General features: G+C 40.7%; 2 protein-coding genes across 2 annotated transcripts in view; both read right to left on the minus strand.

The window, feature by feature from the left end:
* The window catches only part of LOC106540087 (complement component C6), a 39,081-nt gene extending 37,547 nt beyond the window's left edge, over positions 1-1,534 (minus strand). The window contains exon 1 of the mRNA XM_087715457.1: positions 1,445-1,534. The gene's annotated coding sequence lies outside the window, so the exon portion shown is untranslated. The remainder of the gene's footprint in view (positions 1-1,444) is intronic.
* Positions 1,535-1,599: 65 nt separating this feature from the next.
* Positions 1,600-14,362, minus strand: part of LOC106540086 (complement component C6) — a 50,171-nt gene continuing 37,408 nt past the window's right edge. The window contains exons 14-18 of the mRNA XM_087715458.1: positions 13,334-13,466; positions 11,054-11,245; positions 9,398-9,488; positions 7,206-7,447; positions 1,600-3,624 (exon numbers count right to left, since the gene is read on the minus strand). Coding sequence (XP_087571584.1) covers positions 3,449-3,624; positions 7,206-7,447; positions 9,398-9,488; positions 11,054-11,245; positions 13,334-13,466 — 834 coding nt within the window. The 3' untranslated portion in view covers positions 1,600-3,448. The remainder of the gene's footprint in view (positions 3,625-7,205; positions 7,448-9,397; positions 9,489-11,053; positions 11,246-13,333; positions 13,467-14,362) is intronic.

Raw genomic sequence — 14,362 nt, forward strand, 5'->3', positions numbered from 1 at the left:
TTCTGTTACCTCTGAACATGGAGTTTGGCTTCTCAGAGTATATGGATACTCAGCAGGATCAAAATACTACCAAAATCAATGTTATAAGCAATGAAAATGTATGTTTGACCTCCAAATGAAGCTCAAGACACATTAAAGAACAGCAGCAGCAATAAAAATAGACAAATTATATGCTGGAGGCAGCTTAAATCAAAAGGATAGCTCCATTCATGGGAGTTCCAGTAAGAGCCAAAATGGGTAGCTCTTAGCCATTCATAATTTTAAAAGGCATAATTATTACACTGAATTATAGCTATTACTAATAAAATCTGCAATTAAATGTTGCATCCTGATTTTTGAAACAAAAGTACGTTTTCCAACCATTTCATTCACGACCAAGTGTCACTTCTTTCGATGGAAGAAAATACATATATTGCATTACCCACAGACATATATTTGAAAATCTCAGGGTTTTCCCAGGCGTGCTAATATCATGTTTTTGTCTTTTCTATTGGTACTCCCTACCAGAGTTTACTAGTACAGGTAGTCCTTCCTTAACAACCATTCATTTAATGACCATTCAGAGTTACAATGGTGCTGGAAAAAAAGTGACTTGCAACCAGTCCTTGCAGTTAGTACCCTTGCAACATCTCTGCAATCACACGATCATGATTCAGGCACTTGGGAACTATTTTGCATTTAGGATTCCCCAATCATCTGATTTCCATTTGCAATCTTTCCAGCTAACTGCTGATAAGCAAAACCCATGAAGAAGATATTAGGAGATTGCAAATCACAGTGCGTAACCTGTTTCCCTGAAAATAAGACTTCTCCAAATAATAAGCCCAATCGGGCTTTTGAGTACATGGGCTAAAATAAGCCCTCCCATGAAAATAAGTCCTCCCTGAAAATATTGCAACACAGCAGCAGCCATGAGGTGACCACACTCACCACCTCCTGAACCTCATAAATAATAAGACCTCCCTGAAAATAAGGCCAAGTGCTTATTTTTTGGGGGGGGGGTGTCAAAGAAAATAAGACCCTGTCTTATTTTCAGGAAAACATGGTAATAACTCACTAAATAACTGGAGGTGATTCTCTAAGCATGGCAATCAGGTGATATTTCATTTAACAATCACCTCACTTAGTAATGGATTTGCTGGTCTCATTTAGGGTTGTTAAACAAGGATTGCCTATACAGTAAATGACAGTGAAATAGAAACTCTTCCTTTAAGGGACAGAAATTAAAATGCTGGGATTAAAAAAAAGGAAAAGATTAGGGTTACACCACACTTGGATGCACCCTAGAAATATATCAAAGGTCACTCTTAGATTGCTACATACCTAGAGACAAAAGGGTGGGCTGATCCAGGAAAGCAATTCTTTTAAAAATGATTTTAAAATACAATAGTGCACAAAATAGCCCCATATAATAAGAAATTATTGTAAAAGAAGTGAGACTTACCCTATTGGATTAAAAACATTCATAGGAAGGCTAGCTCATAATAAAGCAATGGAAATAGTACTGTGGGCATAGATCACTTTCACTTCCAATAAAACATGCCACTCTTAATAAATATCAATGCTTATTTTGAAGAAATGACTCATAAAAACAATAAAAGTGGTTGGCTGTTTGCAGCAGCCATTTATTTGTATTGGTTAAGTGTTAACAGAATAAAAAGTTGGGAAATTTAAGCCAAGCCAGTTCCAAGGTTACAGTGGATTAATGCTGAGTAATTATTATCGAGCCGAATTTTTTTTGTTCAGAATAAAGTCTATAGATTGTCCTGCGCATAGGAGTTAAATAACAACTTATTTATGACCTTTTTAAAAAATAACAGAGTTTGGTTGCAATTGTATATGTGCTTAGTAAAGAATAGGTTTCACTGAGCTCAGTGATTTCAAAGTAAATTTGTGTCTTATTAAAATATTATTTCCCAACATGATATTTAAGAACTTCCCTCAAATTAGACATTAGGATAATTCAAGCCAGAGAAAGCTTGCAGTTTGCAGGTGCATCAGTACTTGTTAGTTGCAAAGTTGTGTCCGATCCGTTGCGACCCCATGGACACCATTCCTCCAGGCCTTCCTTTCCTCTGCCATTCTCTGGAGTCCATTTAAGCTCACACTGACTGCTTCGGTGACTCCAGCCAGCCAGTCGTCCCCTTCATCTTTTGCCCTCAATCTTTCCCAGCATTAGGCTCTTCTCCAGTGAGTCCTTCCTTCTCATTGGGTGGCCAAAGTATTTGAGTTTCATCTTCAGTATCTGGCCTTCTAAAGAGCAGTCTATCAACCCTGACTGTACTACAACTACCAATAATTCTTGTTACCAACATAATAGTATACAATCGAGAAGTATCCTGGTAAGGAAGAGAAATTAGCAGCCACAGCATTGGGCCATCTGCCCTAATATTATCTGTACTGATGTTGAAGTTGGTAAGGAATTCAGGAACTTGCTTTTTCTATACATCTGGAGGACACATAGTTGAGGGAAATCTATTTTAGATCAGTGGTTGTTGGCTTGTCAAGGGCTTTCCACCTCTCCTTTCAGATAAAAAAATAAATAAAAATGGTGGATTGAAGGGATTGAATTTGTTGGAATGCAGGTCTTCAGATGCCACTGTCACACCTTAGCTGATCTAAGAGAACTGTGTTTGTTTTTGAACTGTTTGACTTTCTGGCCACAGAACAGGTGGGGTGTGGGAAAAACCAGAAAGGAAGCAGAAAAATGCCTGTTACCTTTTTTTAAAATGCATTGGAATTGCTGGCTGGCTCAAGAGATAAGGAGGAGTTTTAAAGCAGTGCAAAAATGCTTGTCAGAATGGAAAGAAGAAGCCGCGGCCATGTTGAAGGGACAGCTGCTATTTATTTATTTATTTTTAGTTAGACTTATATACCGCTTCATAGGGCTTTCAGCACTCTCTAAGCGGTTTACAGAGTCAGCGTATTGCCCCCACAGTCTGGGTCCTCATTTTACCCACCTCGGAAGGATGGAAGGCTGAGTCAACCCTGAGCCAGTGAGATTTGAACCGCTGAACTGCAGATAACAGTCAGCAAATGTGGCTGCAGTACAGCACTCTAACCACTGCGCCACCTCGCCTCTTAATTTAGGGTCCATCTTAGAGAGCTCATATTATTGGAATGGACACTGGGCATTTACTCCTGACATTTGCTATTCGAAACTGAATTCCATCCCATGAAAGGAGCCAAGAAGGTGGTTGTAACAGTGGAATCAAAGCACTGCTAACTCTTTGTATGCTGTGCATGTGATCCATGCTCAGTTACTCAGTTGGAGAAAAGAGGAATTGTCATGAGGAATTGTCATGAACTTCCCATGTGTGGTGATGGCACGAATAAGAAAGGCTGAAACGAGATGCTCGGATGCTGGAATTAAAGCAATCTGGGAAGGCCAGAGCAAAAAAACAGCCATTCATGCTATTGATGTCCAGGAATGGAAAACTGACATCTTTTAGTTTGGACAGCTCCCTTCATGTAAAATTACAATGTCCGTATTGGAGCACTTCAATGCTCCCAGCATGCAAAGGTTTGCTGTTATCTTTCTTGTCCTCATTTGGACGCAGGAAATGGGCTGCCCGCCACGTGGGCACTGGTTAGGCAGCAAGCAAACACATTTACCATGTGGCTCTATAAGAGAAAGAAAATGGCTTTTAGTTCTAGTCACATGATATTCAGAGCTGTATCAATCCATCAACACAATGTTTACATTATGGTAAAAATAATATCAGCCTGTTTAATGGGGGGGGAGTCAGGTGACTGCTATTTGCAGCCTCCCCAGGTGACTTCTGACAAGCAAAGTCAACAGGGGAAACCAATTCACTTAATGACCACACAATTCACTTAATAACAGCAGTGATTCTCTAAGCAACCGTGGCAAAAAAAAAGTTTTTTTTAATGAGTTTTATTGAACACTTATAGGCCGCCCTTTTCCCTGAGGGGACTCAGGGCAGCTTACAATAATGAGGGGGGGAGTGCAAGACAAGACATAAAAGAAAATGTGAGTAAAAAAATAATTAACAATAAAAGCACAACATTCACTCAGCATTCGGGCGGGGAGAGAGTAAAGTCCTATCCCCAGGCCTGACGGGATAGCCAGATCTTGAGGGCCGTGCGGAAGGCCTGGACGGTGGTGAGAGTGCGGATCTCCACGGGGAGATTGTTCCATAGCGTCGTGAAATCAGGAGTGATTCACTTAACAACTGCCTTGTTTAGCCACAGAGATTCTGGTTTCAATTGTAAATTGAGGACTACTCGTATATACAGCTAGTTGGAAGTGCTTGGAGGCAGTTGTAGCAGTTTGTACAGGATGGTTGTTTTGTGGGAAAGAAAAGGGATTTCCAAGGATGCCTGTAAGAATTGGAAAAATGATCCCTTTTTGGCTGCAGACCAGCCTGAAAACCTGATGGTCTGATCTGCAGAACATTGTGTCTGCTGCTTGGGAATGTTAGAAATGAAAATTGTTCATAGCCTATAACCTTGCCTGTTGGGTCATTAGTCTTTTTTCTATCTTGAAAGGACAGTGTACTTGTCAGTATATCCAAAGTCACCAGTTGAGCTTTCGTGCATGAATTCTTATTATGGTAATTAGGTCTTTTTTTTCCTGCATCTCAATTTGCAGTTTCATTGCATTTCCTTTTAGGGGTGGGGAAAAATTCTTTGGGGAGAAAGGAATATAGATTGTTATACACATTTTTTTAACAAACATTTCCCCGCCAATGAGGAAAAAAACCACTTGCCTCCAAGCACTTCCGTCTCAAAAGGTAAATTGGAATATTTCCAGTTTGCTCTACTTTGTGGCTAAGCCAGAAATCAGTTGGTTCAGCTTTCTTTAATAATTTGAACTTTAATAAAATTTGTATGCCGCCCACTCCTTTGGGACTCTGGGCGGCTCACAACAAAGTAAAAACATTTAAAATATTTAAAAATACAATGTTAAAAATTAATACAACATTCATTCCATCAGGTGGGGCTGGAAATTAATCAACAGCCCCAGGCCTGCCGGAACAGCCAGGTCTTGGTTGCTTTATGGAAGGCCAGGAGAGTGGTGACGGTCCGGATCTCAGCTACCAAATATGCTTTAATATCAGACCAAGGAGCTTATAGTGGACTAGATCAGACATCCAGCCTTTGCTTAACAATGGAGACCTAGTGGAGCAAGTGGCCAGTTTTAGGTTTCTGGGTGTTATCATAAAAAAGAACCTGACCTGGGGCACTCACTTTGCAGCATTGGTCAAAAAGGCCCAGCAGAGAATATACTACCTGAGACTTCTCAGGAAACAACAACTGAATGAAAAACTGCTGGAGACCTTCTACCGCTGCACCATAGAGAGTATTCTAACTTACTGCATCTGTGTATGGTTTGCCAATTGAACAATGACAGGTAAGACAGTGCTCCAGAGGGTTAACATCATTGCCCAGAGGATCATTGGTTGCCCTCTCCCCTCTTTGGAAGAGCTTTATAGCTCCCGCTGCCTAAATAAAGTTCAAAACATTCTTAAAGATCCATCTCATCCTGGGCACTCTTTTTTTTTCTTGAACTATTACCATCTGGCAGACGGTACAGGGTAATAAAAGCAAGGACAAATAGGCTGAAAAGCTATCTGTCCTAGGGCGTGGCACGACAAAACCGTGGTCCACTAAAGCGCGCCCGATTAAAGCGCGACGCTGACGTCATCAGCAGCGCGACAACAGCGACCGTGGAGAAAAAAGGGCGCTTTAAAAAGCGCTTTGAAAGCAAGCCGATTCAAGTTAAGGTAAGGGTTAGGGTTAGGGTTAGGGTTAGGTTAAGGGTTAGGGTTAGGTTTAGGGTTAGGTTAAGCGTTAGGGTTAGGGTTAGGGTTAGGTTAAGGGTTAGCGTTAGATTTAGCGTTAGGTTAAGGGTTAGGTTTAGGGTTAGGGTTAGGTTTAGGGTTAGGTTTAGGGTTAGGTTTAGGGTTAGGTTTAGGGTTAGGTTTCGGGGGGTTAGGTTTAGGTTTAGGGGTTCATTTTAGCTTTAGCGCTCACAGCTGTGATGACGTCAGGTACGCGGTTTCGTCGAGCGCGCTTTAGTCGACCGCGGTTTTGTGGTGGAACCGTCCTAGGGCAGTAACTATATTGAATTCTACTGTATAGTGCAATATTAATACAATATTGGTTTTCAATTCAATTGTATTGAATGTGAAGGATGTGTGTTTGTGTTTTATTTTTATAATTATAATGTACACTGAATATGGCATTTAATTTTGTTGCATGAGGTGTACAATAACAATAAAATAAACTAACAAATCTTGACAATCCAGGAGTAATATTGGAGATGCTCCTTATCTAGACCATATTGAGAGTGGGAAAAATACCATGATGGAGAGACACAATGAAAGAGGGGGAAATCATTTCTCCTTTGGGTCTCTTCCAAATTTCTTACCCTTTCAAACCAACCTTTGCCCTAACCTGCCACCCCTTTTGGTAAATTTTTCCCTTCTCTTCACTTAAACTGTGATCCCTTTGTCCAGTATCCTGGTAGGATATTGCATTCTGTTTATTGTGTTTGTATTCATTTATCTTGTTAAATTGCGGCTCTAACCATTTTTTGTAACTGGGTTATGCTAGAAGAGAAAGAGAAGGAATATTTTGATTTCACCACAGTCAATGGGAAGTCAAAGCTTTGGATTTCTACCAGGCTCTGACCCCAGATTGAATTTGACCATCTCTAAATTATTGCCAGATGAAGTCGGACCACTTCCTGAAATTATTTTGAGGCCTAAATGGGTGCCTAACCATATCAAAGGGGACACGGTGGCTCAGTGGCTAAGACGCTGAGCTTGTTGATCAGAAAGGTCAGCAGTTCGGTGGTTCAAATCCCTAGCAATGTGTAATGGAGTGAGCTCCCGTTCCTTGTCCCAGCTTCTGCCAACCTAGCAGTTCGAAAGCATGTAAAAATGCAAGTAGAAGTGGGAAGGTATGCAAGAAGTGGGAAAATGCAAGTTGGTGGGAAGGTAACAGCATTCCGTGTGCCTTTGGCATTTAGTCATGCCGGCCACATGACCACAGAGATATCTTCAGACAGCGCTGGCTTTTCGGCTTAGAAACAGAGTTGAGCACCTCCCCCTAGAGTCGGGAATGACTAGCATGTATGTGTGAGGGGAACCTTTACCTAACCATATCAATTGCCACTAATCTGATTTCATAAATGTGGTCCAGGAACAACAACAACTTAGTGCATCCATGCGTACCTGAGCACTGCTCCCAGTCGTAACATGTATCATAGCCACAAGCTTCTCTCTTTATGCTGTCCGTGGCAATTCTGAGCCTTTCCTTAGCCCAATTCACATCGGTCCCACTCCGGCAGGGGCCAGAATGCAAGAAATGGAAGGAGTGCTGATCCAAGCATTTTTCAGCCAAATATGGACAGCTGGGCTTTGTAAGTGCTTGTTCAGAAGTGGCATCTAGGACACAGACATCTTCAGAAAAGTGTCTGCCAAATGACCGAAATTGCAAAGCCAAAGTAAACATAAGATTAAGAGAGGGATGAAGCAAACGATTAATAAAGAAGCATTTTTCATTATTGTTTATCACATTTGGAACATCTGTTTGGGAAGTTAGCCAAGTTATTATTTTAAAAAAAATCTGGAGTGATTATCATTATTCATTATCAGATGGACATTAACTTCCAGATTCGGTTTAGAGAAGAAATTTGTAAAAGGTGGCAAAACAAAAGGTATAAAATAGGTTAGCAACAACATATTCACAAGTGAACTCCAGTCTCTTTCTCTGTTTTACTTACATATACTGTATGTTTCATAGTATAAGACTCACCTTTTTCCCTCAAAAAAGAGGCTGAAAATCTGGGTGCATCTTATACACTGAATACAGCATTTTTTACCTCCTGAAACCCCACCCCCTTCACCAAAATGGCCATGCATAGCCATTAGGACCCCTGGGGGCTGAGGAGGGCAGAAATGAGTGAAAAAGGACTGTTTTTTGCTCAATTTGCCCCCCCCCCCCGAGCACTCTGCAAAGCTCCTAAAGGCTATGCATGCCCTTTTTGTGACAAAAAACGGGCCCGTTTTTAAGAAAAATTGGCCATTTCTTGCTCATTCTTTGGGGGGGCACCCCCCAGGAACACTTTACAAGCCTCCTGCCTTTTTTGGAAAAAAATGGGCCCATTTTTGTGAAAAACAAGCCATTTTGGGGAGGTCTGCAGAGTGCAAAAACTTGTTTTTTTCAATTTGCCTCTTCAAAACCTTGGTGCATCTTATACTCCGGTGCGTCTTATACTCCAAAAATACGGTACATTCCAATCCTAGCTGCATCACCAAATATAAGGGCATGTTGACATTGTGCAAGATGTTGTGTAACAATATGCAACTTCTCAGGAGGGGGGAGTGGATGCGATTGTGGCATTTTGTGAGATGAGAGAGCTTGGAGGAGAGAGAGGAAGCCTGAGAACATACGATATGGGGAAAATGTATCAACCCCTATCAAAGGGAATACATGAAACATCTGGATCCTGCCCATGTGAATCCAGTGTGAAGTGTGGACCCTTCCTCAGCAAAGGACAGAGACAAGTGGATAATGGGCAGGGTTGGGCTTCAGAATTTAGTGACTATGGCCTAGCAAACAGATTTCCTGAGGTTTCCATGGCAACTGTGGCTGGCATCTTCAGATGCAAAGTGGTCTGATACTGAGCAATATATTGTTGACCAATTGGAACACCTGGCTATAAAGGCAGGAGCCCAGTGAGTTTCTGAAGAGGTCAATCACAGTTGCTGGTGAAATGTCAGGAAATATGTTTTTTAGATCAGGGTCACAAAGTCCTGAAGCCAGTGAAATTCAGACAGTTCCGGATGTTAATTTTCTAAGCAGTTCGAAGAACTGGTTGTTGGAATAAATCTCATTTTGTTTTTTCCCCACTTTACAGGGCTAATCTTGTAAGGAAGGCCGGAAGGAAACATTCTGGTGTTGTTTCTAGCCTAATCTTTATTGCCCTACTTACAGAAACTGCCTCTCCGATCAACCCTGATTACATTGTAACAGCTAAGGCAAAGTGCCCATCAATGTGAGTGACATTGAGTTGGCGACACCCACCCAATCACATGATCACCGAGCCCCGCCTACCAAGCTGGTCATTAGGGCAGAGAATCAGTTGTCACATTATTTGGATCCCACCACTGCCTGAAGCCCAACATGGCTTAACTGATGATGGCTGTGAAAGCCTACACCAGGATGAAAATGGATAATTTTATACAATGTTAGAGTTCTCTCCCAAGAAAGAACTTCCTCTTAGCTAAGATCCATTAAGAAGAAAAACTTAAGGGAAGTATCTTGGAGTTGGATACAGGTTGGAGCAGGAACTTCATTTTTTCTTAAGATGATACAAGTCTTAACATCTGGCATGGGAAACCCTTTTCTCTGTATAATTTACCTGCAGTCTTCTCTAGGGTCCATACACACACATTGGGAGTCAAGTTGCTTTTCTCCTGGTTTGCAATTGCTTTGAGAATGTAGATGAACATCTGCAAGAGAATAAAGAATGCAAAAAAAAAGAAGCATTATCACATAGGAATACTATTAGATATACCATATAAAGGTTTGAGAGACTTTTTCAGGATTGAGTTAAACCACAATGTACAATTGTTTGGAGTCAAAGCTCATATTTAGTTTTGAGTAGCATCCATGGGTGACATCCCCCAAAGTAGGTGTGGCCAGAGCAAAAAACGAAGCATTATTTAACATAGACACCTGAATTCAGATTAAATTTGCTAAATACAATTGCTCTGGAGTGGAAAGTTCTTCTGTATTGACACCTTTATACAGAACCCCAAAATGCTCTAATCACTCCATTTCTGAACAGCAAAGCAGGGTTCACCAATCAATATAAGCAATTTCTCCTTTCCATCCTCAGCCCTCAAATAACTCAAAAGATAGCCAGGTTTTGCATGGTAGGGTATAAAATCAAGCTAATGAAGAGCATCTGAGCCATCCTGAGTACAGACAGCCAGAAATGCCTCAGGCTTATTAAGTGTGCTGGTTACTTTTTTAATCTCTTGAAGGTATTTATGTTTTGATGTATGCATACTATATATATTATACTAAATCTTTTCAGGTTTCACAGGCGTTTGTAAGAGAAGTTTATTCCCCTCAAATCTCTTTTGGATAATCACTTTGCTTTATTTATCAATATTTCTTTGTATTTTATGTTATCACTAGTTGATAATTTGGTTTTGCCCAGGTATTTATTTATAGGGTAAAATGTCCGGACCAAACATAATTTCCAATGTTGGATTTTCCCCCTTATCAGAGGGAGCTCCCTTGTGGAGTACTATGAAGCCATTGCCATGGCAACTCCACTGCACTGTACAATAGAAGCCATTTTATGGCAGTACAGTAGACACCTTTTAAGGCACAACAGGCTGTATCTTAACAGACCACACACCATGAAGGGTATTTGCGGTGTCTTATCCCCACAGTATTTATTTATAGAGAGTAAGTCATCTGTTCAACGTTTGGTTGAAATTACTCGAGGTGTTCCTTAGTTATGCTGGAACGAACACACACACACACACACACGTGTGTGTGTGTGTGTGTGTGTGTGTGTGTGTGTGTGTGTATGTTCCAGCATAATTATGGAACACCTCGGGCAAAAACAAGCAAAAAAGGCCTTCTTTTTTTTTCAAAAATGTGTCCATTTTTTGTCAAAAAAAGGGCATGCATAGCCTTTAGGGGGCTTATAGAGTGCTTCTGGAGGCTAGGGGGAGCAAAATTGAGCAAAAAACAGCCCTCCACAGCCCCCAGGAGCATTCTGGAAGCCTCCTAAAGGCTATGCATGGCCATTTGGGTGAAGGGGGTGGGGTTTGGGGAGGCAAAAAATGCTACATTCAGCGTATAAGACACATCTAGATTTTCAGCCCTTTTTTGAGGGAAAAGGGTGCGTCTAATACTCTGAAAAATACAGTATTCATTCAACAGCCACGAAAGGGATATCACACCAAGTGGCATGCCTGAGTGAGAATTTGAACCCACTGCTCCAAACCCCACGTTAAACAGGTGAATCTCTCTGTCACATAAACGATTCACTTACCTTTCTCACAGGTAAGCAGTCTCACTACAGCAGGACGCCAGGATGGGCCACTTACACAGGTGTACTCTGAATGGCCAGTTAACGTAAAGGTTGGTGCACAACTTAGGCGGATTGTTTCCCCAATGTTATATTCACTTTTAAAAGGGGAAATGGAGACAACATCTGAGGCTGCCGGTCTGCGACATGCAGATACTGAGGAAAAAAGGAAGAGAGGGAGGAAAATGAGATTACCATTCTATGAGAGAAGAGCTGAAAATTAAATACAGAGTTCAATAATTTTAATGGCTTTATGTCAAAAATGTAAACAATTTACTATTTAAAACTCCAATCTGAAAACTGAAACACTAATTCACACCAGTGGTGGGATTCAAATTTTTTTACTACTGGTTCTGTGGGTGTGGCTTGGTGGGCATGGCAGGAAAGGATACTGTAAAATCTCCATTCCATTCCCACTCCAGGGGAAGGTTACTGCAAAATCCCCATTTCCTCCCGATCAGCTGGGACTTGGGAGGCAGAGAATAGATGGGGTGGGGCCAGTCAGAGGTGGTATTTACTGGTTCTCTGAACTACTTGAAATTTCCGCTACCAGTTCTCCACAACTGGTCAGAACCTGCTGAATACCACCTCTGATTCAAACAGTATATTTATTCATTTTAATCTAACCGAGATTATCCAGTTAAACCAATTTTCTGGGTTTGAACTGAACCATGAACTAATCACAAGGACTGGACTATGAAGTGGTTGGCTAGTTTTGGATTAAGCTAGTGTTTTTCAACCCTGGCAACCTGAAGAAATGTGGACTTCAACTCCCAGAATTCCCAATTCAGCATGCCTAGCTGGAAATTTTTGGGAGTTAAAGTCCACATATCATAAAGTTGCCAAAGTTGAGAAACACTGGACTGAGCTATTGGAAGAGCAAAGCTGCTCAATTCAGCTCTCATTTCTTCATCATATCCATGTGGCTACAGAGATAACATTTCTGCTAGGATTCCAGGGAAAACAAAGTGGCCTACTTGCTCATACGCAGAAATGACCAAGGAAAGCTGTTGGGAATATAATCTAACAGTTGGGTTGGCAATATATAAATCATGTAACAATACTATACCTGTTTCTTTAAATCATACTGTAAAATGTGATTGGTTGCTGTTTTCCTCAATCAGCCATAAGAGGGAGCCAGAATGACTGTTAGCTCTCTGTTTGTTAGATGCTGGGCTGATCTGATCTGATTTGGAAGCTGGCTGTTAGAAAGTGCCATGAGCTATTGTAAGTTTTGCAACTGCTAGCAAACTCTGAGTACTGAACTGATTATATGATACTGGACTATGTTATTTGGATTATCCCTTAACTGAAAGACATTGATGACTGACTGTCTTATCCATGTATGACTTGGACTGTTTGATGGACTCTGATATCTCTATTTCCACGAAAGTAAAAGCCTATTTAAACTGCAGTGTCTCTGTATGCTGGTTTGTGTGTTCTCCAATGCAACTCTCACAATGCTTCGCTGAACGTACTCGCTCTCCCAATGGGGAGCTTACCTAACAAAAGCCAATGAAGCAGATGTGCCAAGTCTTAAATAGTTCAGGGAGGGATGTACTGTTTGCAACAACACATTTGACATAACATCCTTTGTATATTTGGCTCTCTTCGGAATAGAAGTTCTGTTTATAAAATTAGGAACAGAAGAAGCTGTGTACCAAAGTCCATATGTTAGTCCACCTATCCCTAATTATTGATATTGACTGGTGACAACTCTCATGGAATAAAACTATAGTCCTTCTCAGCTTTACCTGGAGATGCCAGGAGTAAACCTGGGACTTCCTGCACACAAAGCAGATCTTTGAACTATAGCCCCTTCCAATGGACATACTAAGTCAAATCACTGATCTATCTATGGCAACACTGTTGATAATTAGTACCAATGATGTGTAAGACTTCAAGGCAACTTCCCCCATCCCTTTCCACAGTTCTACTTTAAGAGTGGCCAACTTCTCCAAAATCTGGACTTTCTGTACTCAGTTCAGCTTCAGCATTTTGCACATGATATTATGTGCCTCTCCTCACTTAGAACACATAGAGTGGGCATGTTGATTTGCTCACACTGGTTGCTATCTTAGTCATGATGCAAATGCTCTGGATACATCTCCATAACCTCATGTTGAATTTTTTCACATGAACTTGGATCTTGGACTAAGCAAGACTTCATACACAGAAAACCTCTATTGGATGTTTGCATAGCCTTACTCTTGTTAGTAGCTTAAATCTCTTAATGGTTCTTACATTGGCATTCGACAGGACGTTGCAACCAAGTTTGATCAGGCTGGCAGTGAAAGAATGGATATCCAGTAAGAGTGTATCCACTGAAGCACATAATTTCAGCATTTTCCCCAACGTCATAATGGTTCTTCTCATTCTGAAATTAACCAGAAGAAACTTTTCATATGCTGAGCAAAAAGACTTGCTATGAAATAAAAACAGTTCCTTATATTCAAGTAGAAGCATCCAAGTTTTTCATGCAACTTTGTTTGAGCAGTTCATCCATTCAAAACTATTTAGACAAACTTTATTCTACCCATTAGCAGAAGTTGTCTCAGAATTATTAAAATCTGTAGTTAGTTGTTTGTTTGTTTTTTGCATTGTCATATCTCCACAACAACTCTCAAATTCAGTAAGACTGAAAGAATGAATAGCTGGACTAAGGTTATTCCACTGAGCTTTGTGGCTGAATTTGATCCCTCTGATCATAGTTGCTTAATAAATAATTACTTAAGTTACAATGAATCTTAATATTATCTTGTACTTTTCCTTAAAACAGCAAAAATGGCTGTGACGTAAACCCAAGTATAGCATCATAGCTAACAGGGACTCCAGCAACAAGGCCATTTTAAATCAAATGCCTAACTCTGGAAGAGAAGGTGGCTTGAACATGATGGTTCTATTAAGTTCTATTTTCATTCATTTAACAAATTTATATGGACTTCTATCTAGCCAATGGAACTTTGGGTGGTAAACATAAAATCAAACTTGATACACAATGAGATCAATGAAGAAAAATCATGTCAAGGTCACTATAAAATATTTTGTTGCCAATAACAATAACAAAATGAAACACAACCAGTTCCATTAATATAAAAGATAACGGTAAAGATTCCACTCGCACATATGTGCTAGTCATTCCTGACTCTAGAGGGCAGTGCTCATCTCCATTTCAAAGCCGAAGAGCCAGCGCTGTCTAAAGACAAGTCTCCGTGGTCATGTGGCCGGCATGACTAAATGCTGAAGGTACACGGAATGCTATTACTTTCCCAC

The sequence above is a fragment of the Thamnophis sirtalis genome, unplaced genomic scaffold, assembly GCF_051295495.1.
Source record: "Thamnophis sirtalis isolate CommonGarterSnake01/CBP01778 unplaced genomic scaffold, rThaSir2_p1.2 scaffold_5, whole genome shotgun sequence".
NCBI lineage: Eukaryota > Metazoa > Chordata > Lepidosauria > Squamata > Natricidae > Thamnophis > Thamnophis sirtalis.